The 26,310-nt window shown below is 42.7% G+C and overlaps 1 protein-coding gene across 2 annotated transcripts in view; it reads right to left on the bottom strand.

Moving 5' to 3' along the window:
* SEC24B (SEC24 homolog B, COPII coat complex component) overlaps positions 1–26,310 on the bottom strand; it is a 152,728-nt gene that overhangs the window by 51,679 nt on the left and 74,739 nt on the right. For both annotated transcript variants that reach the window (XM_082263158.1, XM_082263159.1), the window contains 5 exons: positions 17,437–17,539; positions 17,188–17,314; positions 10,782–10,891; positions 5,806–5,918; positions 1,769–1,887 (listed from right to left, as the gene is read on the bottom strand). In XM_082263158.1, the coding sequence (XP_082119284.1) occupies positions 1,769–1,887; positions 5,806–5,918; positions 10,782–10,891; positions 17,188–17,314; positions 17,437–17,539 (572 nt within the window). The remainder of the gene's footprint in view (positions 1–1,768; positions 1,888–5,805; positions 5,919–10,781; positions 10,892–17,187; positions 17,315–17,436; positions 17,540–26,310) is intronic.

The raw sequence follows: 26,310 nt of genomic DNA, 5'->3' as shown, positions 1-26,310 counted from the left end.
TCCAAATGGCACTCAAACACTAGTTTTTACTTTAGATATAACATAAAAAACTACATAATGTGCAAGGGCTAAGCCACATAGAATCTGATTTGAGAAGAGCAGGCTTAAAAGCAAGGCAATGTTCAAGGCACAACCAGCCCACTACATACCAACAGAAACTTTACCGTCACACATGTTTTAGGTTTAAGTGGTTGTAAACCTCAGACACGAAATATGAACAAGACTTATCCCTCTATTGTGAGAACTAAGTGTCACTTTTGTCTGCTGCTACGCTCCTCTGCTAACAGCATGAGTCACTTCTGACAAGTTTTCCTGACACTAGGAGAAAACCACTTTATTCTCCACCCCCCCCCCCAATTCTATATTAAAGTTCAAGTGATATCCATTTGCCAGTGGTTATTCCCTTTAATGTATTTGGTACTGGCAGTCTTGGCAGAAAGTGGAAAAACGAAGCAGCAGGCAATTAAAAAAACAGGGTCACAAAAAGCAGAAGTTCTCTGAATTCTTCCTAAATATAGAGCAACATTTGGTTAGACTGCAGGTACAGAACTGAAACATCAACTATTTTTGGTTAGTTTTATTCTCATGCCAGGAAAAAATAGATTCTAAACCTTAGATAACTCTGAGGGTTGCTGTTGGTATGCGGTAGTGCAAGCACATTACACTCTTCAACTTTTTATTTTTAGGCAGACTTTCTTGAAACATGACATTTCATTAAGTTCTATTGGCCACAGTATGGTGCGAAGCGGTAGATTATGTTGTAACAGAGCAATATAATGAAGTGCCTCACTTATTGTACCCTATGCTTACATGTATGCTTGAAATTTTGGATTGTCATGCAGATTCTTCTTTTAAGCAGTTTTATTGAATTCCCCCACTGTGCTTACAGCATTGGTACAGTAGCAGTTAAATGTGCATTATAAACCCAACAAAGAACTTACCCCTTTTTTCTCCTTTATGAACTGTTATCTATACTATCAAGTGTTTTGCACCCTGCCCAGTTCACTTATGTTAATATCAAAGCACTTCCACCCCCATGTTATGGAGACAGCAAGAGGTGGAGGTGTCCGGTAGTACTTACATCTACAGTCCTAGGGTGACAACACCTCTGTAGATACAGTAGAGCGAGTAAGCCTTGTCACCCTAGGACAGGAAGTGAGTTAGGATAACCAGATAAAAATAAAGAAAAAAGACTGAAAACATTTAAGTAAGCATATAGTATCTCTAGAAACCTGCAACATATATTAATTTTTGTTCTTGAGATTAGTTTAAGCCAAGAGTGGACAAAATATTGTAGACCAACCTTGGCTTACACTTTTAAATCAAGGGTGACAAATTAAAGTTGACTTCTGAAGTACCTTAAAACAATATACAAACCAGCATGCACATTAAAAAACAAAAAAATAACAAAAAAAAAAAAAAAAACGGGGAACTATGGTTCATCTTACAACAAAATACATTTCAAAAAGTTAGAAGGCGGCAATAATCTGTCAATGCACCATCTGTGTACATATCTCTTTTGATTTACTAGAACTATGTAACGTGAGGGCCCTCCTAAGTAATCCATTCAGTTCATAACAAATCAGACAGTCCCTTGCCCTTCATAGTTGTTAGTAGCTTTGAAGAAGATTGTTTTAGGTATGGCTTTCTCTAAAGTTTTATGTAGGTTTTATGCAGGTTATGCGGCTCCCTGACAAGGTATTTAAGTATATCAGCCTTTATTATTCATTTTAATGTCAGTGGTGCACTTAACCTTCCAAGTACTTACCATCTACATCTGAAACAATTAGCATCTGGGGTTGTGAAAGACCTTCTTGTAAATTGTAGAAATGCACAGTGCTATCAAATGTTATGAAGCCAATTTTTGTTCTGGAATCTCCACGCAATCTTAAAATAGAAATTGATATGAGTGTTATGATGGACAAAATTATCATACCAGGCTTATATTTCAGTTTCATGAGGTTACTGATCACCCAAGTTTGTCTGCGTTCACTATATTTCCAGAGAAAATGGAGGATCAGGAAGGGGAGGATCAGGAAGGGTAGGATCGATAAAGTAAGTGGATTCGAACTAAGCTACTCACCTTACAGAATATTTGGTCAGGTTTTGCATCTCTCTAGTACACTGTATTGTTCCCATAGAAGTCTATTAGGAATTCTTAAACACCAAGAGATGCAGAATTGGGCCACAGGTACAAAAAGTGTATAACCCCTCCACTTACAGCTACTGAATCCAGGAACAGACACTTTCAAGTAGTAATGTCACACTCAACTCCTGGTATTTCAAAAAATCCCTTAGAAGGCTTATGGATTTTCTGAAATGCCTGTTATTTGAAAGTTTGTTAAAAACTGACTCCCAAGAATAGGTAGAGTTAACTATTTGAACTACAGTATCTCACAAAAGTGAGTACATTCCCCACATTTTTTGTAAATATTTTATCATATCTTTTCATGTGACAACACTGAAGAAATGACACTTTGCTACAATGTAAAGTAGTGAGTGCACAGCTTGTATAACGGTTTAAATTTGCTGTGCCCTCAAAATAACTCAACACACAGCCATTAATGTCTAAACCGCTGGCAACAAAAGTGAGTACACCCCTAGGTGTCAATATTTTGTGTGGCCACCATTATTTTCCAGCATAGCCTTAACCCTCTTGGGCATGGAGTTCACCAGAGCTTTACAGGTTGCAACTGGAGTCCTCCTCCACGACAACATCACGGAGCTGGTGGATGTTAGAGACCTTGCGCTCCTCCACCTTCCATTTGAGGATGCCCCACAGATGTTCAATAGGGTTTAGGTCTGAAGACATGCTTCGCCAGTCCATCACCTTTACCCTCAGCTTCTTTAGCAAGGCAGTGGTCGCCTTGGAGGTCTGCTTGGGGTCGTTATGTTGGAATTCTGCCCTGTGGCCCAGTCTCCGAAGGGAGGGGAATCATACTCTGCTTCACTATGTCACAGTACATGCTGGCATTCATGGTTCCCTCAATGAACTGTAGCTCCCCAGTGCCAGTAGCACTCATGCAGCCCCAGACCATGACACTCTCATCACTATGTTTGACTGTAGGCAAGACACACTTGTCTTTGTACTCCTCCCCTGGTTGCCGCTACACACGCTTGACACCATCTGAACCAAATAAGTTTATCTAGGTCTTATCAGACCACAGGACATGGTTCCAGTAATCAACATCCTTAGTTTCCTTGTCTTCAGCAAACTGTTGGCAGGCTTTTTTGTGCAACGTCTTTAGAAGAGGCTTCCTTCTGGGATGACAGCCATGCAGACCAATTTGATGCAGTGTGTGGTGTATGGTCTAAGCACTGACAGGCTGACCCCCCACCCCTTTAACCTCTGCAGCAATGCTGGCAGCACTCATTGTATTTCCCAAGGACAACCCCTGGATATGACGCTGAGCATGTACACTCAACTTCTTTGGTCGACCATGGCGAGGCCTGTTCTGAGTGAAACCTGACCTGTTAAACTGCTGTATGGTTTTGACCACTGTGCTGCAGCTCAGTTTCAGGGTCTTGGCAATCTTCTTATAGCCTAGGCCAGTGATGGCGAACCTTGGCACATTTCCCATGATGCTCTACTGCACTGCAGAGTGCATGAGCTTCATGGGAAAAATAGTTCAAAAACATCTGGGGTGCCAAGGTTCGCCATCACTGGCCTAGGCCATCTTTATGTAGAGCAACAATTCTTTTTTTTTTTCAGATCCTCAGAGAGTTCTTTGTCATGAGGTGCCATGTTGAACTTCCAGTGACCAGATGAGAATGTGAGACTGATAACACCAAATTTAACACACCTGCTCCCCATTCACACCTGAGACCTTGTAACACTAACGAGTCACATGACACCGGGGAGGGAAAATGGCTAATTGGGCCCAATTTGGACATTTTCACTTAGGGGTGTACTCATTTTTGTTGCCAGTGGTTTAGACATTAATGGCAGAGTGTTGAGTTGAGGGGACAGCAAATTTACACTGTTATACCAGCTGCTACAATGTAAAGTAGTGAGTGTACAAAGTGTAATTTCTTCAGTATTGTCACATAAAAAGATATAATAAAATATTTACAAAAATGTGAGGGGTGTACTCACCTTTGTGGGGTACTGTAACAATGCTTACCTCAGTAAAACCAAGGTTTCCTAAAGTGGGGTTTATTTGTTACTGGCAGTAAGTATATGGCCTCAGTACTGAGTGTACATAACAAAAAACACAGACTTGGAATAAATTACAGAGAACTTTGCATGACAAAAGGATAGGAAACCTCTAGTCATAACTTAAAGTGGAAGAAAAGCCCAACAGTAACCACTTTTAAAAATGTCCCCTCATCCCCTCCTCCTACCTATCCTGCATACCCCTGTGTACTTACCTTTTTTTAATCCAGCTCAATCATGCGATTCTGAAGCTTTCAGCTTCCTTTTGTAAGGAAGCGCTCAACAAGGGCTGTGAATTGCAGGAGCAATGACATCATGGACTTCCATGGCCCAGCTGTAGTTGGCCCTCCCTCCCCCCCCCCCCCCCCGAAGCAGCCACTCACTGACACAGGGGAGCCAGAGCTACAGGATCACATGACAAGACCAGAGCGGATTAAAAAGCAGCAAGTACACAGATCTTTTTTATACAGGGTATGCAGAATAGGTAGGTGGAGAGGGAGGGAATGTTTTTAGAATAGTTAATATTGGACTTTTCTCCCCCTTCAATCTATATGCCAAACACTTAAGGAACCATTCTGAATGAACATAGTAATTTGGACGTGTATGCATTTCTGTGTTCTGGAAGCTATACAATGCCTTTTGTTTCAGCTCAGAAAGTGAGGAATTATTTTAAACTACATTTCAGAGAATGAAAATCAGGGTACATGGTTACTAGAGGGGAGCTGGGCTTGGGCCAGGTTAGCAGGCACAACTGAAAAACTGCAGACACGGCACTCTGGGTGGGTGGTGCATATAACCTGATCAGCAACCTATATATATATATATATATATATATATATATATATATATATATATAACCTAAAATCTTAACAATCATTAAATTCAAGCGGTACAGATTGTACAGGCAAACAGCCAAGCTTAAGTTGGTGACATCTTACCAACCACACTATGATTTTCTGCAAGCTACTCATGAATTTTTGACTCAGTATGATAAAAAGAATCCAATAGTAGGAGCGGCTACCATGATTTTTATTATAGTGGAAGCAACGTCAAGCTTCTCATGTAAAAGGTAATCAGATGCTTGGAGGAAAACATTTTTATTGTTCGAAATGCATATCTGCTTACTGTTCAGTCAATACCAATCAAACTATGCAGGGAATATAAACAAGTGCTTTTTTTTTAAACAGACAAAATGTTCTAAGCTGCTGGTCTCATTAGATCCTGTTCTGTAATTAGTGGTACTTCAGATACCTGAGATGCATGAACAACATGTTGTACAAAAAACTCAGAATTCTAAAATGTCAACAAGCTGTTATCTCTGGCTAAATTTAAATTTAGACAACAGCTATTGATGGTTTGGAATGAATGAGTCATTCAGATAAAAGTCATACATATACTGAAAATCAATAATTACATAGCGCACTGTTTAAATATGTACCATGACGAGAAAAATAAAATAACGATAAGCTTATCTATTGCTTAGCAATCAGAGTGAGCAGTTCTGTAAAATAGCGTATATAAGGGAGTCAGGATAGATTGCTTACTAATATACAATATATAAACTCCATTACATCGATTTCAAAGGGATGGGATGGGTTATGTGATGGAGGCTGTTAAATAAATAAAACTTTTCTGGAAAAAATACATACCTGTCAAGATTTTCCAAAAGTGACTGAGAGAAATATTGTAGATACCCCGACTCTATAGCATTGTATGATACATCCAGAACAAACAGATAAACCGCTGGGGGAGGTGGTCGAAGCTTAAGTGCAAATCAGAAAAAAAAAAAGCTTATTAAAAAAATATGTAAGAAGCCAAACATTTAAAGAAGTTTAATCTTTAGGTGAATAAAAGTATGGTTACAAGAATTATTTAAAGCAATTGTAATAGGAAAAAAATAACAAACATGTTCTACTTACCTGCTCTGTGCATTGGTTTTGCACAGAGCAACCCTGATCATCCTCTTCTTGGGTCCCCTGCCCGTGCGCCTGGTAGCCCTTATCCCCACGCTGAGTGCCCCCATAGCAAGTCGCGGCTCGCTCTCGAGCCATGCTCAGTGTGTCCATTGACACCCACAGTGCGGCCTGGCCCCACTGGCTTTGATGACTTCTGAGCCAGTGAGAGGAGAGAGAGAGCAACGATGCTCTAGTGCACAGCACTGGATCGACATAGGGCTTAGGCTAGGATGCACAAAGAAGTTAATTTTTTTTATCATATTGCATAGAATTGTAGAACCTCTTAAACCACTTCAGCCCCGGAAAGGTTTTACCTCCTTAATGACCAGGCCATTTTTTGCGATGTGGCACTGCATTAGTTTAACTGACAATTGCACGGTCGTTCAACGCTGTACGCAAATAAAGTTTATGTCCTTTTTTTTCCCACAAATAGAACATTTCATTTGGTGGTATTTGATCACCTCTGCGTTTTTTATTTTTTGCGCCATAAAAAAAAAAAAAGAGAAAAAAAATTATATATTTTTTTACTTTCTGCTATAAAACATATCCAAAAAATGTAAAAAAAAACAAACTATTTTTTGCATCAATTTAGGCCAATGTATACTGCTACATATTTTGGTAAAAAAATACCAGTAAGCTTATATTCATTGGCTTGTGCAAAACTTATAGCATCTACAAACCATGGGATATTTTTTTACCAGTAATTGCAGCGATCAGTGACTTATAGTGGGTCTGCGACATTGCAGTGGACAAATCAGACACCTGACACTTTTTTGGAGACCAGTTACACTAATACAGTGATAAGTGCTAAAAAAAAAAAAATGCACTGTTACTGTACTAATAACGTTGGCAGGGAAAGGGGTTAACATCAGGGGCGATCAAAAAGTTAATTGTGTTCCCTGGGAGTATTTGCTGAGTGGGGGATGGTCTGACTGGGGGGGGGGGAGACAGAGATCGGTGTTCCTGCTTAGCAGAAACACAAGATCTCTTTCTTCCTCCCAGTCATAATGCCGATCTGCCTTGTTTACATAGGCAGACAGCCTTTCTGTGTCTCCTCTTGTGAACGATCGCGGGTGGCCCGCGAACATCGGGTCCGCTGGACCTGCTGATTGGCTCCCCCTAGAGCTCCTGCACAAAATGCTGTACAGGTACTTGATTTTGTGCAGGAAAGCCGACTTGCCGCAGAAAATGTACGTTAGTCAGCAAGCGGTTAAAAGCTGCTACATCAGAATTTAAAGTACTTTTAGATCACATTTACAAAAAGGTAAAAATAATCTTTACCACTTCTTTTTACTTTTGTGTAGAGCAAAGAAGGAAAAGAAACTCTGTCAGGGTTTGTTGCATCGTTCCCATTCTGTCACAGCCCAACATACTTTAAAGTGTATTTCCAGCCAAAACTTTTTTGCTTACTTTTGGATACAGTGGGGAAGGATTATAACCCCTGTCAGAATTTTAATGCTATCTCGAGTCCCATTAGAGGGGCTTCCCTCCTTTCCTGTCCTGTTAAAGTTTCCTGTCCTGGTAAAAAGCAACACAGACAGAAATAAAACATTTTCTTTAGCAGAGTAGGAGAAGGCTACAACTCTCATCAAGTTCTTATTTCTGTCTGTGTCCCTTTTAAATATGTTCCTGAAAATTTGTTGTGTATAGTACCCATTGCATACCAGGTAGGAAAGGGTCATATTGGCATGTAAGCATTTATTGAAAACGACAAAAAGTTGTTGGATTGTTACTTCTATTTGTGGCTCTATTACAGAGATTTCCCATTACTTCCTGTTTTGACAGCAGTTTCACTAGATAAGAAGTGAGAGGAAATCTAATGAAGCCTCAGGTAGAAGTAACAATCCAACAGAGGTAGTAATCCGTCCCCACTCTATTCAAAACTAGAAAAAAAAAATGTTTTTAGGTTTTTATTAAATGCTCCCGTGCAAACATGACCTTTTCCTACCTACAATGGGTACTAAACACAACGACTTCAGTATAAGGATGCCAAACATTTTGTATTAGCACCCTAAATCTGTTAACCAAATTTCTGTTCAGTGGAGGAAAGTAGAGAAACGAACAAAAATTCCAGTACATATTATTGTATTTTCACACAGTCCAGTTCATTTATTCTCCATAAACATGAAATCAATGCTGGGCCGAGTCAAGTTTAACAATTTCCCAGTGGTCATGCCCCTCCTTAAACACTTAAGCCCCAGGCCTATTTTTGACACTTTTTGTTTACAAGTTAAAATCAGTATTTTTTGCTAGAAAATTACTTAGAACCCCCAAACATTATATATATATTTTTTTTTAGCAAAGACTCTGGAGAATAAAATGGCAGTCCTTGCAATATTTTTTGTCACGCGGTATTTGCGCAGCGGTTTTTCAAACTAAATTTTTTGGGAAAAATTACGAAAAATCACATTTCACTGCATTTAAAAAAAACTAAACAGTAAAGTTAGAAATCTCCATAGGCGACGCTTTAAATTTTTTTTAACGGTTACCAGTTTAGAGTTAGAGTGTAGCTGAATTATTGCTCACGCTCTGGCGATCGCGGGGATACCTCACATGTGTGTTCTGAACAGTGATTGCATTTGCGGCTCGACTTCCATATACGTTTTCTTTCGTGCGCGAGCCAACGGCGACGGGGGCGGCTAAAATTATTTTTTCCTATTTATTTTTTTAATTTTAACACAGGTTTTTAAAAAAAAAAAAAATCTGATCACTTTTATTGCTGTCACAAGCAATGTAAACATCCCATGTGACAGCAATATGCAGTGACAGGTACTCGTCCACTACACTTCCATGTATTCAAAACCCCGAAAACTGCATTTTTGAATACACTCACTTTTTGAATCTGCCGCCTTTAGCAGCCGAGTAACTCATGGACGCCGCCTCCGGGTTACGTTATCAAAGACCCAATCAAAGCCGCATCGGCTTAGATCGGGACTCCATCCAGCCGGCGGAGGTGCCGGCTGGTTGCTAGTGTCTCCCGGTGGAACGGGAGATCCGGGCAGAGCCACAGAAGGCGGCGGGAGGGGGGGGGGGGAACGTCCCCTCCTGCTCGCCGGGGTAACGATCGAGCGGCTCCCGAGCCGCATTGGTCGTTACCCCTGGAAAGCCGTCCGCCGGCTCTAAACAACATTCCCGGGATAATGCCTCTAGCTAGAGGCATCATCCCGGTATAACCACGCAAAATCAGCCGACATACGGGTACATCACTTTGCGGTAAGTGGTTAAACACTTGCCGATCACCCTACAGCAGATTTACTGCTACAGGGTGGCCATTCTGTGCAGAATCACATATATATATATATACACACACACACATGATTCTGCACTTTAAGGTAGGGGCGCTCTGCTTCTGCTGTGATTACTCACAGCAGAAGCCATTCAGCGGGTGCCTGCCAATGAACTTCCTATGCCATTCGCTGATCGACAAAGAGAAAGGCTGGACAGAGCTCTGCATATGTGAATTATGCAGAGCTCCGTCCTGACAGAAGGTATACGATGGATTTTCTTTTCCTGCAAAGCAGAAAATAAAAACCAGCACATCCCTCAGTGAAAGCACCATAGTACCCAAAAACACTGGTTAGGCACACATTTAACCCTTTGATCAACCTAGATGCTTAACCCCTTACCAGCCAGTCTCATTAGTACAGTGACAGTGTATATTTTTTAGCACTGATCACTGTATTAGTGTCGCTGGTTCCCACAATGTCAAAAGTGTAATACTGTCTGCCGTAATATCGCAGTCTCGCTGATTGCTGCCATTACTAGTAAAAAAATAAAAAATAAATAAAATTCAGTATATACCCCAAAATTTGTAGATGCTATAACTTTTGCGCAAACCAATCAATATATACCTAAATATGTAGCAGAATACAGATCAGCTTAAATTTATGAGGAAATTAGATTTTTATATTTTTTTAATCGGATATGCTTTATAGCAGAAAGTAAAAAAAATTTTTTTTCAACATTGTCAGCTTTTTTTTGTTTATAGCGCAAAAAAGAAAAAACCCGGTGGTGATCAAATAACACCAAAAAAACCCTCTATTTGTGGGGGAAAAACGACAAATTTCATTTGGGTGCAACGTTGCATGACCACACGATTGTCAGTTAAAGGAACGCAGTGCCGTATAGCAAAAAATGGCCTGATTATGAAGGAGGTAAATCTGCCAGAGTTCAAGTGATAATTGGGAAAAAAAATGTGGAGTGGGGAGAAGAAACCATACAGCTACTACTTGTCAGTCTGATTTTGACTCACAGATCCGGCAAATCCAAGTCCTAATAATGTGCCTGTGTGCTGCATCCAGCATTTGTGTTTCTACACATGAAAACTCCTGACACATGTATGTGGGGCTGACACAGAAAACTGGAGACCCAAAAACGGTCTCAAGTTCCATTAAGTAGACCTAACTAGGATTTTAGCCTGCAGATCAGGATCATGCAGGGGAACATTATTAAATGGAGTTGTAACATGTTACTGATGGCCTTACGGTTTTAAAAGAACAGGAATGTGTAGTGGTAATACAATAGTATGTCCCTAACCATGACAAAAGGCATATGTAAAAGAAGCCTCAAAATTCTAACAGACAAAATGAAGTTCATTTCAAATATATACCAATGTTCTTTTAGTTAATGTGTATACAGTTCGACAGTGTTCAACAGAGATTGTGCTTTACCATATAATCAGAAGAAGCAATGAACTCCACTGAAGAACTCAAAACCTCGGTTTGTTTGTGTGGCTCTCCATAGCTACGAGTCACTGGGTTGTACATGAATTCTTCTGGCACTAAAGAGAAAAGGAAAATCGCATGTTTACCAGTAGCATTAACTAAAGAGGTGAAAACATCTAACAGAAAACCTAAAAACAAATCTGCTTATGCTTAAGCAGAGCCAAATCCAAGAACAAAAATGTAATGTATTGTAGCTGACCACGAATAGATTTAATGGCTTCTTCTTTTTTTTTTAACAGGCGTGGGCCATAATGCCACGTATGTATTTTATTATAACATAATTAGACACAAGAAAAATTTGACTTTCATGGCACAAAAACACAATAACTCTAAAAATTATCACATTTAATACAATTAAAAGTATACCCAGACAAATTAAAGTCATTTGGCCCAGATAGTGATTTTGATATGAAACACAGAGAATAATAACCACTGCCTAATCTACTACAAGGTAAACCTAAATATATTTCCGCTCTTTGTATTTATATGCTAATGCTCCAAATCAAGGTATAAATATTAAAAAGCTATCATAGAAACAAGCTCAATTTAAATTTGTTGCAGTTACCTCTGGGACCATACTGGTCTGGATTGGCCTGCCTCTCGTTCTTTGGCCTCCACATCGACCTATATATTGGAAAGGGAACTGGATTTTGCACATGGCTTAAATCAGGGGTCTCCAAACCTTCTAAAGAAAAGGCCAGTTTACTGTCCTTCAGGCTTAAGGGGGGCCGGGCTGTGGCCAGTAGGAGTAGATATTGCTCTGGTGTCAGTGGGAGTAAACAATTTAGTGGGAGGAATACTGGCTAACTGTTGGTATGAGTGGGAGAAATAATGCCCCATCATTGGTGTCAGTGTGAGGAATCGTGCCCATCTCCCAGTCTCAATGGGAGGAATAATGCCCCAATGATAGTGTCAGTGACAGTAGCGATGCCCCATCACTGGTGCCAGTTGGAAGAATTGTGCCCATCACTGGTGTCAGCGGGAGTAACAATGCCCCATCATTGGATTTAGTGGGAGGAATAGTAGCTCATTGTTGGTATGAGTGGGAAGAATAATGCTCCAGTGACGGTGTCAGTGGGAGGAATGATGCCCCATCATTGATGTCAGGTGGAGTCAAAGTGTCCCAAGGGCCAGATAAAAGCAAGCAAAGGGCCTCATGTTGCCCCCGTGCCACTGTTTGGAGACTACTGGCTTAAGTGGACAAAAAAAAAAAAAAAAAAAAAACAAGCAATGATGTTTTATATTTAGAATTCATAATCCAATATAGCTGAGGAGTGTGAAATATGTTAAATAAAAATGTATCTGTAGTCACTGCACCAGCTTCAGTGTTATGCGTGCAATCTATTCAAGTAATATATACCAATGTAGGACTACTCATGGTCAGGGATAAGTTCAGGCGTGTTCAGACATGAGTTTGAACCTGCTTGAGCTATCCCATCTGAAAACTGTCAAATCCGACAGCCAGTTAGAAGCATTGACCACCCTGCAGCCGCAAATATACAAGCTGAGGGGGGGGGGGGGCAGGGAATGCCTCCACTGCCTAGGAGCTCATCCCTACTTGTGATATCTTTGCCTGGCGTGCTTATAGATATACCTGGACCCTCTTGCTGTTGTCCTGACAAAGCAGGGCATCTGTCACCTGTGAAATGCGTACAGAGATAGCCTCCCTCCACTGACACAGTGATATAGTCATCATAAAATGATATGTTCTTAACCTAAAAAAATCCAGTGTGCTGTTTTTGAGATATATACAGCGGGTAAAATAAATATTGAACACGTCACCATTTTTCTAGGTAAATATATTTCTAAAACGTGCTATTGATATGAAATTTTCACCACATGTTGGTAACAACCCATGCAATCCATACATACAAAAAACAAAACAAAAAAAATAAGTTTAGAAATTAAGTTAAAGTGGAGTTCCGTCCTATTTTTATACTTACCTCCATCTTCTCGCTTCGGGTCACCTGAAAAAGAAATGGATAATCGCATATTTTTTTTTTTTTTTACTTACCTCGTAGCGAAGAAAAAATACTTACCTTACTTCCTTCTTCCTCCTTCCTCGGCCGCGGCCCGTCGTCACTTCCTGGCTCTGCAATGATTCCTGGGAGCTGAACGTCATAGCTCCCAGGAATCATTGCGCCTGCACCGGCCCCGACGTCAGTTCCGGGTCGCGCGAGTCATCCCCTTCTAAACAGCTTCTGGGCATGCCCAGAAGCTGTAGAGGGATGACGCGCGCGACCCGGAAGTGACGTCGGGGCCGGCGCAGAGCATCGTGGGACCAAAGAAGGCGGAAGAAGACGCCGAAGGGGATCTCGCTGGCTTCAAGCTGCCCACATCTGAGATGGCAGCGCTGGACAAGACGTTTGCAAGGTAAGTATTTGTCCTAACAGGTAAGTGCAACCCGGGACAGATCAGAGGCTAGCCATTGTGGAATGCACTAGCCCTGACTGTCCCGGGGGTATTAAAAAAAAAAAAAAAAAAATCCAGGGTGGAACTCCGCTTTAAGTGTAATAAAATGTTGTAGTTTGAACACACTAACTGAAATTTATTTAATACTTCGTACATAATCCTTTGTTGGTAATGACAGCTTCAAGACGCCTCCTGTATTGAGAAACCAGTCGCATGCATTGTTCGGGTGTGATTTTGGCCCATTCTTCTACACAGGTCTTTAAAGCTTGAAGGTTCCGTGGGCCTCTTCTTTAAAATCTGATCTTTGGTTTTTTCAATAGTTTTTCTATTGGATTCAAGTCAGGTGATTGGCTGGGCCATTCTAGCAGCTTTAATTTTCTTTCTTGAAACCAATTGAGAGTTTCCTTAGCTTTGTGCTTAAGATCATTGTCTTGCTGAAATGTCCACTCTCGTTTCATCCTCATCATCCTGGTGGATGGCAGCAGATTTTTATAAAGAATGTCTTGGTACATTTTTCCATTCATCCTTCCTTCAATGACATGAAATTTGCCAGTACCGTATGCTGAAAAACAGCTCCACACAATGATGTTCCCACCTCCAAACTTCAATGTTGGTATGGTGTTTTTGGGGTAATATGCAGTGCCATTTGACCTCCAAATATGGTGTGTATTATGGCATCCAAAGAGTTAAATTTTGGTCTCATCTGATCAGATTATATTCTCCCATTATTTCACAGGCTTGTCTAAATGTTGTGCAGCAAACTTTAAACAAGCTTCAACATGCTCTTTCTTCAGCAATGGTGTCTCGCATGGTGAAAGTGCATACAGGCCACGGCAATTGAGAGCATTACTTATTGTTTTCTTTGAAACAATGGTACCTGCTAATTCCAGGTCTTTCTGAAGCTCTCCATAAGTAGCTCTTGGACAAAAGTTCTGATAACTCTTTTCACTGCTCTGTCAGAAATCTTGCGAAGAGCACCTGGTCGTGGCCAGTTTATGGTGAAATTATGTTCTTTTCACTTCCAGGTTATGGCCCCAACAGTGCTGACTGGAACATTCAGGAGTTTAAAAATTCTTAAACAATAAGGTTGCAAAGGTCTTGAGAGAGCTCTTTGCTTTTACCCATCATGAGAGGTTTTTCTGTGTGACACCTTGGTAATGAGTCACCTTTTTATAGGCCATCGGGTGAGACTGAACCAGCTGATACACAGCGTATGTATGTGTATAGAATTATGTTTTGTGATTTTCTAAGTCTGTTTTAGAAGTAAAACTCTGTTTTTTTTTTTGTTTTTTTTGAGTGAACATTTCTTAAACAAATGCTGTTAGAAAAGTTTGCACAAGCTGTCCTCCAATACAATAGGAAAACAGATACTACTGTTGTAATTGTGTCTTTTAAGGGGGGCAGGTATCTGATTTTGACAGGTACCGCCTAGGCATTTGGAGCGGAAGTTCTCCTTCCTCACTCCCTGCAGTCTTCTGGGACATGTGACAGGTCCCACAAGACTGCATCCACAATTAAAGATGAGCAGCGCTGATCGCGCATGTGCAGTGGGCACCCAGCTGTGAAGCCGCAAGCTGTCACACCTGGATGCCCAATGTGAAGATGACAGGGCCGAGGAAAGAAAACAGCATGTAAAACCGGCTCAGAGTGAACACACTGAATATAGTACAAACCATGTAGGAGATTTTGATGTATTTTTCATTGAGAACAGGCTGGGGGATAAAAAATTCCCTAGTGTGGGGGCTCTTTTCGCCACAATGTTGACTCCCTGTTTTAGAAGAGAGGCACACTTTTCATGATTGTATAGGATGAGTAAATGTTTATTAACAATTTGTTTAATCCGGCCAATGGAAAGAGAGGGTGATGGCTGGTAATGCATCATCCCTCAAATGGCTATTAGTCTCATCAGGAGACTTACATCGAGTCCTCCTGTTTGCAGAAACAGGAGTGAGGAGGCTAGCTCTATCCCTATTAAGAGCCAGATGGTATCAACAGACCACTTAGGATAGCCCCTACTAAGGAAACGATTGTAAAGAGAACTCATCTCTCTCTCTCTTAAAAGTAAACGTGTCACTACAAATTCTCCGGAGCCTTAAAAATTGCCCCACCGGAATGTCTTTATAGTGTGGAGGGGATGGCTGGACCTGGCATGTAAAAGACTATTCCCAGCTAATGGTTTCCTGTATAAGCTGGTCATCCCTTTGCCACCTTGATGTTCCAGTGTGACATCTAGAAATTGTATATTATCCACATCTCTGCAGTCTGTAAATTTTAAATGTAGTATATTTTCATTAAGATACTGCAGAAACCTATCTAAGTCTACACTTTGATGACAAACAAAGACCAGATCGTCCATGTAGCGAAGGTACAGGACGATCTGGTCTCTGAAGGGGTTACTACCTCCAAAGATGCGGGACCTCTCCCACCAACCCATGTATAGGTTGGCAAGAGAAGGTGAAAATTTAGCCCCCATGGCTGCCCCACATCTCTGGGGGTAGAAAACCCCATCAAAAGAAATTGGGTCCAAGGAGATAATCAAAAACCTCAAGAACATAACGCTGCAAGATGGCCAAATTAGTATGCGGTTTTAATGAAAATTCAATGGCTTCAAGTGCCAAATCATGTGGGATAGAAGAGTATAAACTGGACACATCACAAGTGATCCAGGCATACTCATCCTTCCATTCAATATTACTCATTATGTTCAGGAGGTGATTAGTATCTCTCAAATAACCAGGAAGGGACTGTACCAGGGATTGAAGTCATCCATCCACCCACCCATTCCCCCAAACGTTCATTTAGGGACCCAATACCAGACACTATTGGTCTCCCCAAAACTGGATGGGTACCCTTATGAACCTTGGGGAGATGGTGAAAAATCAGGGTGACAGGAAAGTCGGGGATCAACACCTTAGACTCTTTAATAGAAAAGCACACAAAGCGGTCTCTCTATCAACCAAAGCCTTTAATTGCAATTTGTATTTTTTAGTTGGATCAACCCTGAGTGTGAGATAAGTGTTGGTATCTGTTAATTGTCTTAAAGCTTCATTCCTGTATGTCTCTGTATAAAGAACCACTACTGCACCCCCCTTATCTGCACTTGGGAAGTGGCCGTTTTCTAAAAGTCAGCAGCTATAGTTTTTGTAGCTGCTGACTTATTTTTTTTTTTTCACAGGAGCCTGGAACTCCACTTTAATACACTACAGAGTTTTTTTTATCCTTCCTTGCTTTTACTGCAGAGTGACTTTAAAAGACACAAAGCAAAACATTGGGACATGTAATGTGATACATAAGCAATATATTGTATATGGTCAGTGGAAAAAAAACATCCCAAGGCTTCTATCAATTGCTTTAAGCCTATAGGCAAGTTTATTGGATTGTTAGTATATTTTACCAAAAACATGTTTTACAATAATATTAAATAAACATGACAATTTTTTCTCTGTGTTTTGGTCCATGAAAGTTCAAAAATTTTCATGTCTAAATATAAGTTCATTTTTTCAGGAATCTTTTCCTTTATTTTCAGCTGATGATTCTGTGAACATCTCCACCTGTCTTAGAGTGACAGCACTCACTGTAGCTTTGGGGAGAAGCACTGTCACCCTAAAAGAGGACTATAGAATAACTCCCCCTTCTGTTAATATAGGAGGGGAGGTGTTCTGTAGTCAGAGTGACCTGGGAACAATGCTAAATGATAACAGCAACGGCAAGGAGCACAGCAAGTTATCTGCTCACAAGATTTCTGGCAGGATCAACAGTTCTTTTTTGCATTTATCAAAAGAATATAACAAAATGCTTTCACTGTTACATTAAACAGACGAAAAGGGAGCAAATGTTAATTGTTCGGGTTTACATACATTTTAACTTCGGAAAGCCAATTCCATGCTGGCTCATAATAAAAAAAAATCCTGAAAACATACTTGCATGTGTTGATACATACCATCATTTACTCGGTAACAAAGATTACACTTCCACCTCCTCTGGTCAATAAAAGACACAAACGGATTGATATATGTTCTGCAGGAACGACATCTTACAATGCTACTTGACGATATTGTTGGGATACGCTAAATTTTGGAAATAAAAGGAACAAGAGACACAGCAGTCTTTTTTTTCTGTGCAGTTATATAGTGTATTAGTTTAGAAAAAGACATTACAGGATTTCTCAAGATGCTTTATACATACTTACAGGTTTACTTTTAAAAGGATGAAGCAGTAATCCTAAGGGAAGCTTTGCTTTATTCAAAAGAGCTTGTGTCTGTGGAACACTTGTAAGTGTGCACCTGAAGAATCTGAAATGTACAATGAATCTTAAAATGTCAAACAATACAAACACTATAGAGGCCAGCACAAAACTATACAAAAGGATCTATTTACTAAAAAAAAATGTGCAAAGATTCCTAAGTCCGGATAGGCCTAAGGCCTGTGTGTTATCCGGACTTCGGAATCCTTGCACCAGACACATTGTTGAAAGCTTACCTTCCATTAATATCTGGTAAGAAGCAATCATTATCACTGGGTGACACATGATATGTCAGGTCATCACTAAGAGTGGGATTTTTTTGGTCACTACATCATTTTATTGGAAGTGGATTCTGGTAAGGGGCCACTCCTTCCTTTTTGCATTGGGATCACGTGGTGCTAGTTTATTATTGCAAGATTAGAAGACGTCACCACACATTCATTTGAGAGACTCCTTGATTAGAGCTATATTTTGTGCCGAATATTTTAGAAATGTCAGTTGAGGCACCCAATACTGTAATAGAGTAAGGTGTGATCGCTGATCCATCGGAAGTGGGATAAGTAGGGTAAAACTGCCAATTATAAGAGAATTGGAATAAGCGTTTCCTGTAACACCTGAGGACACGAGGACGACGAAACCTGCTGGGGTGGATTTGCACAAAGTGACATCATCCCACACAGTACTACCGAAAGTGAGGCCCCAGAAGTGAGGTCTGTAATTCGGAACCGACCTGCATTACATACAGTGGAGCCAGTTCCCCGAGAGAAAATACCATGAATAACTGTTTGCAGGCCATGTGCACTACATAATGGGAGTGTGCGTTTTCTAAATAAAGGTTTTTACATTATAGAGACTTTTCCTTTCTACCTTAAAATACCTATGGTATGAGTTAACTGGCAAAAGAGTTGAATAGGTCCTGAATGTTTTAATCCCTGGGGGATACAAGCATTTAATGACCCACTAGATGCTAGGGGATCATGGCAATTCAGTACGTTTTCCAGTGTGAAGGTGGAGGAACACACAGGGCATGGAGCACAGACAGCAACAACAGTGAAGAAGTTGGAAGAAGTTGCACAACACAGAGCACTTTTGTTTGTGGAGTATTGGACGCTTTTTTTAAACATGGACACTTTAAAGTTAATTTTTGTAATCCTAGTCACAATTAATGATATGGTTTGAACATATAGTGCTCTATGTAAATGTATTGTTTGAGCCAAGACATTTTCTTAGTGTTAAAATACAAAAGCTGATAATTGATTTTAGGATCTTAGTACAGGTGTATTTGAGATAAGCTATAGCGGTTTTTTCGTGTGTTGCCAGAATGCGTGTGATTTTCTTCACAATCCCACATGCAAAAATGTGAACCTAGCCTAAAGTGTTTGGTTCAGTAAATTTATCAAACAAACATTTTGTCTTTTCAGCATTGTATCAATTCTGTATATCGGTTTATTCTCTGCAACAGCTAAATCATTACACTTAAAGAGGAAGTATGGCCAAAAGTATGGCCAAAGCTAAAGTCCACTGTCAGCTGATGTCACAGAGCCAGTCCAAACTCTGAAAAAATCCCGACAATGTAGGGATCCGCCCAGATGTTTGACCAGCAGTGGGCTCACCCTCTCAGCGCACCACTGAGAGCCTGAGCCGGCAGTTCCCGATCCCTCCACAGTCCGGCTCTCCAGTGAGCAATTTTGTTTGTTTAAACTCTTTTTATTGACAGAGAAGTAAGACATCAATACAGTCAATAAATTGCTCAACATGAGCATCAAAAAGGTACAATATATGTAGAATTGACATAAATCAAATCAAGGAAAATCTGGAATATCATTATGCTTAGGATCACAATACAGTGCTCGACATAAACTAAACATCTGGGTACATCAAAAAGAATTCAAGACGGCTAGAGAGTGTTACATGGTCCCAATATGCAGAGATACATTAAGATTCCCCGGGTTACAGAGCAACACAACACCAAACAATCTTTTTAATCAATTTAATCACTGATAATGGTAAGAGAGGAAGAGCACAATTTATCCCAGATCTTATTCAGTGAGCAGTCTTTGATCGCTTAGTTCCCCGGTGTAGAGCCGGTGGGGGACCAGCTAGAGTATGCTTTTTTTTTTTTTTTCTCGCACTTTAAAAACTGTACCTAAAGGCAAAACTTTTTTTTTTTAGTTATGGCTAACATGGAGAGGGATTAGAATACCTGTCATTTATTTATTTTTTATTCCAGTCTATATCCCCAGTTAGGGAGATTCATCCTCTCTATTGGCCCTGTTTACCATTATTAATGAAAGCAAAAGTAAAAGAAAATCTCACATTTTGGGTTGTCCCCAGAAAATGGAATAGTGGTAATATTTTTTAATGAAGATGCTAGTTCTGGTTACCCTGGTGGCAACCAATGATTCCCTAGTTTTGGAGGGATTTTCTCCCACTTCCTGTTTTGGCTATGGGACAGGAAGTGAAGGGAAATCTACCCAATGGGACTAGGATTCGCCAAAAAATACCTTACAGGGGTTATAACCCTCCCTTACGCTATCTAAAGTGGAAAAAAAAAATGGGATTTTTGACTTACCGTAAAATTAATTTCACTGATGTTCATTGATGGACACAGCTCCCCATCTTCTTGACCATTGGGTTATATTGCACATACAGGAGTAGGACACTAGGCAGGAAAAAGCTTGACTACGCCTATGGGGCAGTGCCAGGTGGTATACTCCCACTCTCAGCTATAGGCACTCAGTTTTGTTACAAGCAGTGTTAGATGAAAGCCAACTCCACAGAGGGGTGGGTGCTGTGTCCGTTAATTAACATCAGAGAAATAGATTTTACAGTAAGTCAAAAAATTGGATTTTGTCTTACCGTAAAATCCTTTTCTCTGATGTTCATTGACGAACACAGCTCCAGAATCTTCTTGACCATTGAGTTATGCTGCCCGCTACAGGAGTAAAACACTGGGCAGGAAAAAGCTTTACCACACCTATGGGGCAGTCCCAGGGGGATATACCCCCACTTCCTGCTATAGGCATTCAGTTTAGTTGCAAGCAGTGTCAGAAGAAAAATAACCCAACTCAATAGAGGCGTGGGTTCTGTGTCCATCAGTGAACATCAGAGAAAAGGATTTTACTGTAAGACAAAAATCCTGCTCTCGCTTTCATTCATTGACGGACACAGCTCCAGAATCTACTTGACCATTTTGACATCCCAAAGCAGTGTTTAACATGAGGGGTGGGAAAAAAAACAGCAGAAAAAATCCCAAAAGGCTAAACCTAGCCAACCAGGTAACATGGAGCTCAACAAGGAACAACTGGAGCTTACCTAAAAAAAATATACACCTTCAAAGAGGACTAATCCTCTCAAACAACGGCCTGCAGAACGTTGCGGTCAAAAGCAGCATCAGCAGATGTCAGCACTTCTATTCTATAAAATTTTGTGAAAGTGTACACAGACGACCAAGTGGCCGTCTTGCCAACCTGCATCACTGACGCCTGATGGCGAAAGGCCCAGGAGGCACTAAGCGCCTATGTAGAATGCGCCTTAACAAGGAACGGAGGAACCTGAAGGAATAGGCTTGCACCACCACCTGTCTTGTCCATCTGAAAATGGTCGTGGCAGACGTGACCAACCCTTTGCGAGGTCCATCCGTAAGGATAAATAGTAAGGCCGATTTCCTAAATGACTCGGTTGCTGCAAGGTACACCCTTATTGCCTGACCCACATCCAGAGAGTGCAAGGCAGTATCTTTAGGATGTTTAGGCTTGGGACACAGGGAAGGCAACATAATGTCTTCATTCAGATGGAAACCAGAAACAACCTTAAGAAGGAACGACTGACAAGGGTGAAGCACTGCTTTACCTCTCTGAACCACCAGGTAAGGTGAACGACAAGACAATGCCGCCAACTCACACATCCTGCGTGCAGAAGTAATAGCCACCAAAAAGGCTACCTTCTGGGACAATGTAACCAGAGGAAGCTCGCAAATATTTTTGAAAGGCAGGTACTGGAGAACCGACAGCACCAAGTTGAGATCCAACAGAGACCGTACTGGGGGAGCCAAGTGGCGAACCCCCTGAATAAAGGTGCGAACCAAAGAATGCGTAGCCAAAGGACAGTAAAAGAAGACCGCCAAGGCCGAAAACCTGGCTCTTGACAGTACCCAAGGCCAGGCGTTGCTCAACACCTCGTAGGAGGAATCCAAACTCCGAGCCACGGAAAGGGAACCGGGATGAACCCCAAGAGACTCGCACCACGCATTGAACGTCTTCCAAGCGCAATGGTAGAATCTTCCTAGGAGGTACATTTTCTAGCCTTTTACAATGTAGGAATCACTGATTTAGACAACCCCCTATCCTTCAACACCAGGCTTTCAACAGCCAAGCCGTTAAAGCCAGTGCTTATAAAGCAGGATAGAAGATTGGCCCCTGGGCCAATAGATCTTCTCTGAGAGGAAGTCTCCAAGGGGTATCGGCGACCAGCCGTACCAGATCGGTGTACCAAGACCGGCGAGGCCAGTCTGGAGCCATTAGACTGACCGGATCCATTCTGCCTCGATCCATCACAGGAGATTTGGCAGAAGTTTGAGCAGGGGAAAGGCGTATATCAGAAGATACTGGCCCCAAGGAGACACCAGTGCGTCCGACGTCAGCCAGAGGATCCCGAGACTTTGCCAAAATTCTCTGTACCTTCCAGTTGGAACTCCATCTCGAGAGTTAACCACCGGAGACAGCTGAACCTTAGAATGTCCGCTACTTCCCAAGCTGCCAGGACACTTCATGTCCCCAGTTGGTGATTGACATAGGCCATGGCCATGGCATTGTCCCATTGAATCCTTACCTGGAACTCCTGAAGGCAATTTGTCCAATGAGCCAGACAAATCTTATTGCCCGAAGTTCCAGAATATTGATCGGTAGTCTTGACTCCCCAGAGTCCATACCCCTTGAGCACATCCGTGCCCAAAACGCATCCCCACACGGACAGGCTGGCAACCGTGGGGACCACAGTCCAGTACAGCAGAAGGAAGGATTTGCCCTATCAAAAGCGCCAGAGAGCAAAGCCACCTTATCAGGGACCCTCTCGAATCCCGGCTCAACAGGATCAGATTATCTAGAGACTGGATCCTTGTCCCACTTGGCATGAATTACCCTTTGCAGACACTGGAGTGGAACTGTGCAAACGTAACCGCCTCGACTGCTGAACAACAGGAGCCGAGTCACATTCTGCAGCTTTGGAGTTTTTTTTTTTGTTCCCCTGGAAAAAACACCCTGGCTGAAGCCGAGTTCAGAGTCAGACCCAGGTAGTCCAACTTGGTGGACAGAACCAGAGCAGATTTCTTGAAGTTCAATTTCCAACCAAACTCTACAGAGTCCGCACAGTAATTTCCAGGTTGTCCTTTAGAGCAGTCGGAGCCTCTTCTTCCAGAAGATGGTTGAGGTAACCAGTACCGCAACCTCCCCCTGGCGAAACAATGCCAACACTTTTGTGAATACCCAAGGAGCTGACGCGAGACCAAAGGGTAATGCCACAAATTGATCATGCTCCTCACCCACGGCAAGCAGAGGAAATGCTGATGACTGACATATATTGGAATATGAAGGTAAGCGTCCTTTAAAGTGGGGATGCCACTACTTTACGAATGGACTCCATTCTGAACTTCTGTACCCACACAAGTGGTTCAAAGCCTTGAATTCCAGGATTGGACATACCTTGCCTTCCTTCCTGGGAACTGTAAACAGGTTTGACTAGAAACCTTGAAAATGTTCCGAACTGACCCCGCAGGCGGTCTGGGGACAAAAGCAGATTGAGGGGAAAGAACCTCTGGAGTATAAGACCGAAACTCAATCTTGTAGCCGGACCGGATCAGCTCGTGGACCCACCTGTCTTAAATCAGGGATATCCATGGGTCCGGAAGGAAGCAAAGATGCCCCCCTACCTCAGACACAGGTGAGGGCGCCCCTTCAGGCAGAAGAGGGCTTGTCTACAGGTCTGGAAGAACCCGCTCTCTGTGATGAGACTCCTCGCCCCTGGCAGCCTGTGGAAGAAGAGTACCCCTTAATGATATCATCCAGGAAGATCCAAACAGGCAATCCCCAAAAAGGGGAGAACAGATAAGGCCTTCTTGGAAGAGTGTTTCGCAGACCAGCATTACAGCCAAATCATGCGCCAAAGGACCACTGCTGTCACGGACAGCATGGAAACTAAGGGAGCCCCATCCAGACTGGTCTGCCAGCTCGCAAAGGCAGGAGGAAGCTGTTCCCCCTCCAGATCCTGGCGCAAAAGCTTTGCCCATTCCGTTAAAGTCTGGGACACCATTGCTATGGTGAACAACGGCCTAAGGACTGTACCGACCACAGTAAACATGTGGCAGACCAAGGTCTTGGCTCTCCTGTCAAAGGGGTCTTTAAAAGCCGGAGACTCCTCCACCAGAATTAGAGTGGAGTTATTCAGCTTGAAAACCGGAGAATCCACCACGGGTGGGACTGTCCACTTTTTTAACAGGGACTCTTCAAAGGGATACCGTCTAGCGAAAACGCTTAGGCATCGGCATATTGTGTTTAGGTTACTGACTCGCGACACTTTTGTTAATGTAGGCTGGAAAAGGGGATACCTTTTGCCGCTTTTTGGGGAGCTGCGGGTACCAAAGGGAACCGGCACCTTGGACGCAGCAGCTGCATCCTCCAATTTTTAAAGTTGCCCACACCGATACAATCAGTGCATCCACCAGCGCCGTTTAATGCACAGCTGCAGTAGAAGAGGAATCGTCCTCACTATAGGAGCAGTCGAAGTGCGTGGACACAGACCCAGTAGGGTCACTACATACTAAGCTCACCCTGAAGCATAACAACCAAGATTGTTATATAGACTCAAAACAGGCAGGTGAGGGTCGCCGACTGCGATCCCGCAAGGGAATGCCGACCCAGGGCCCACAAATGGACCACCTACTCAAAATTTTTTAACATTTTAGGCCAATTTGTTTTCTGCTACATATTTTTGGTAAAAAAAAAAAAAAAAATCGCAGCTACCAACCCACGGGAAATTTATGTCCTTTTTATTGTTTTTTTTTAACTAGTAATGGCGGCGATCTGCGATTTTTTTTGCGGGACTGCGACATGATTACCGCCGCTCCTCCCCTGGCCCGACTCCCACTGTGACTGAATACAGCGGGAGCGAGCCTCCGGCAGCACGCGCGCGCCGCCCACAAGGGGAGGAGTCCAGCGACGTAGGCCTACGTCGCTGGACGATAACGAACCACTTTGCCGCAGTATGCTCAACCTGAGCGGTCGGCAAGTGGTTAAAGGACAGGGATTCCTCTACTGGGATCATGGTAGCTCTGTTAAACCTGGAAACAGGAGCGTCCACCACTGGTGGACTAGTCCACTTTTCTAAAAGTGACTCCTCAAAAGGGGAATGTACAGCATAATTTTTGGGGACCACAAAAGGTAATTTTGGTTGTTCCCATTCCTTTCCTTGAAAACTTGTCAAAAAAAGGCACAAAAAGGAAACACCTTTGGATTGCAAGCTGACCTATGCATACCAAACAACAAAGCCACATCCGTGGCTACCTCAGCCGCATCCTTAATTTTTAAAGCCTCGCGCACTGCAGTGATAAGTGCGTCTACCAGCGCTTTTTAATTCGCAGCTGCGACCATGAAGAATCCATCCTATCGGATGGATCTGGGGGTGTGATATTAGGACCCCCTGAACCGGCCGCATCCAAGACGACATCCGGCTCAAAATCAGATGAGACAGACTGAGCAGGGGAAGGCGGGTGATGCTTCCCCCTGGGCCTTTGCCCACACTTCACTTCCACCCGAGACACTAAGGACTGCAGGATCGCCATCAGTGCAACCATGGGAAGCTGGGGTTTGGAGGGACCTGCTATCTCCATGAGGGGGTCAGTGGGGGAGATGTGACCCTAAGGCTCCAAAAGAAAAGGAAGACTGCAGTACAAACACAATCTTTTGGCACCACTAAAGGATCCCCCCCCCCCCCAAGGCTCAGGGTACATATCAGCAGAAGGAGAGACAACAGAGCCCCCGGAGGACTCATCCTACTGACCAGGGGAGTGCCGACAAATCTGACCCAGCAACACAATGGACGCCATACTTTTTCATGTGTCCCGGACACAGGAAGAGGAAACTGAGGCGGAAGAGGAGGAGCTTCGGCATCCCCACAAGGCTTCTGTCATCTCCAGCATCTCCCAGACTAAGGGAAATTGGCCCCCATGACATCATTGGGCTACAAAAACATGGCCGCTAACCGGGGACCAGCCATACTAAGGGAAAATGGCCCCCGTGACATCATTGGGCTACACAAACATGGCCGCCAACCGGAGCCCAGCCAGACTAAGGGAAAATGGCCCCTGTGACATCGGGCTACACAAACATGGCCACCAACCGGAGACCAGCCAGACTAAGGGAAAATGGCCACCATCAGCTACAGCACGCTGCCAGGATCTTCCCTGTGCCCTCTACAATGCTGCATCCTCTGCAAGGGGACCCCCTTCTGAGGATAGACGCACTCTGCACTGGGACCCCCTGCACTATACCCACACTGTAAATAGTGGGTCATGCACCTAGGGGGAATCCTACACTTGGACCCCTCCAGACTAAGAGGCAGGACACACTATCCTAGGACCCTTACAGAGTGGGGATAGTGGGGGAGACCCCAGGGGTCTCCGCTGCATCCTCTGCCATGGGACCCCCAGCAGACTCCAGGCCCAGACAGGGGGGAAAGGGATTGGAGGAATTCCAGCTCATTGAGGGATTTTTAGGGATGGGAGGAGGGATCTTGCAGGCAGGTCCAACAGTCCCTTGAGGTTACCCG

The sequence above is a fragment of the Pelophylax lessonae genome (assembly GCF_965119305.1).
Source record: "Pelophylax lessonae genome assembly, chromosome: 1".
Lineage (NCBI taxonomy): Eukaryota > Metazoa > Chordata > Amphibia > Anura > Ranidae > Pelophylax > Pelophylax lessonae.
Note: the sequence above shows the minus strand (reverse complement) of the source record. Positions and strands in the feature narration are given on the sequence as shown.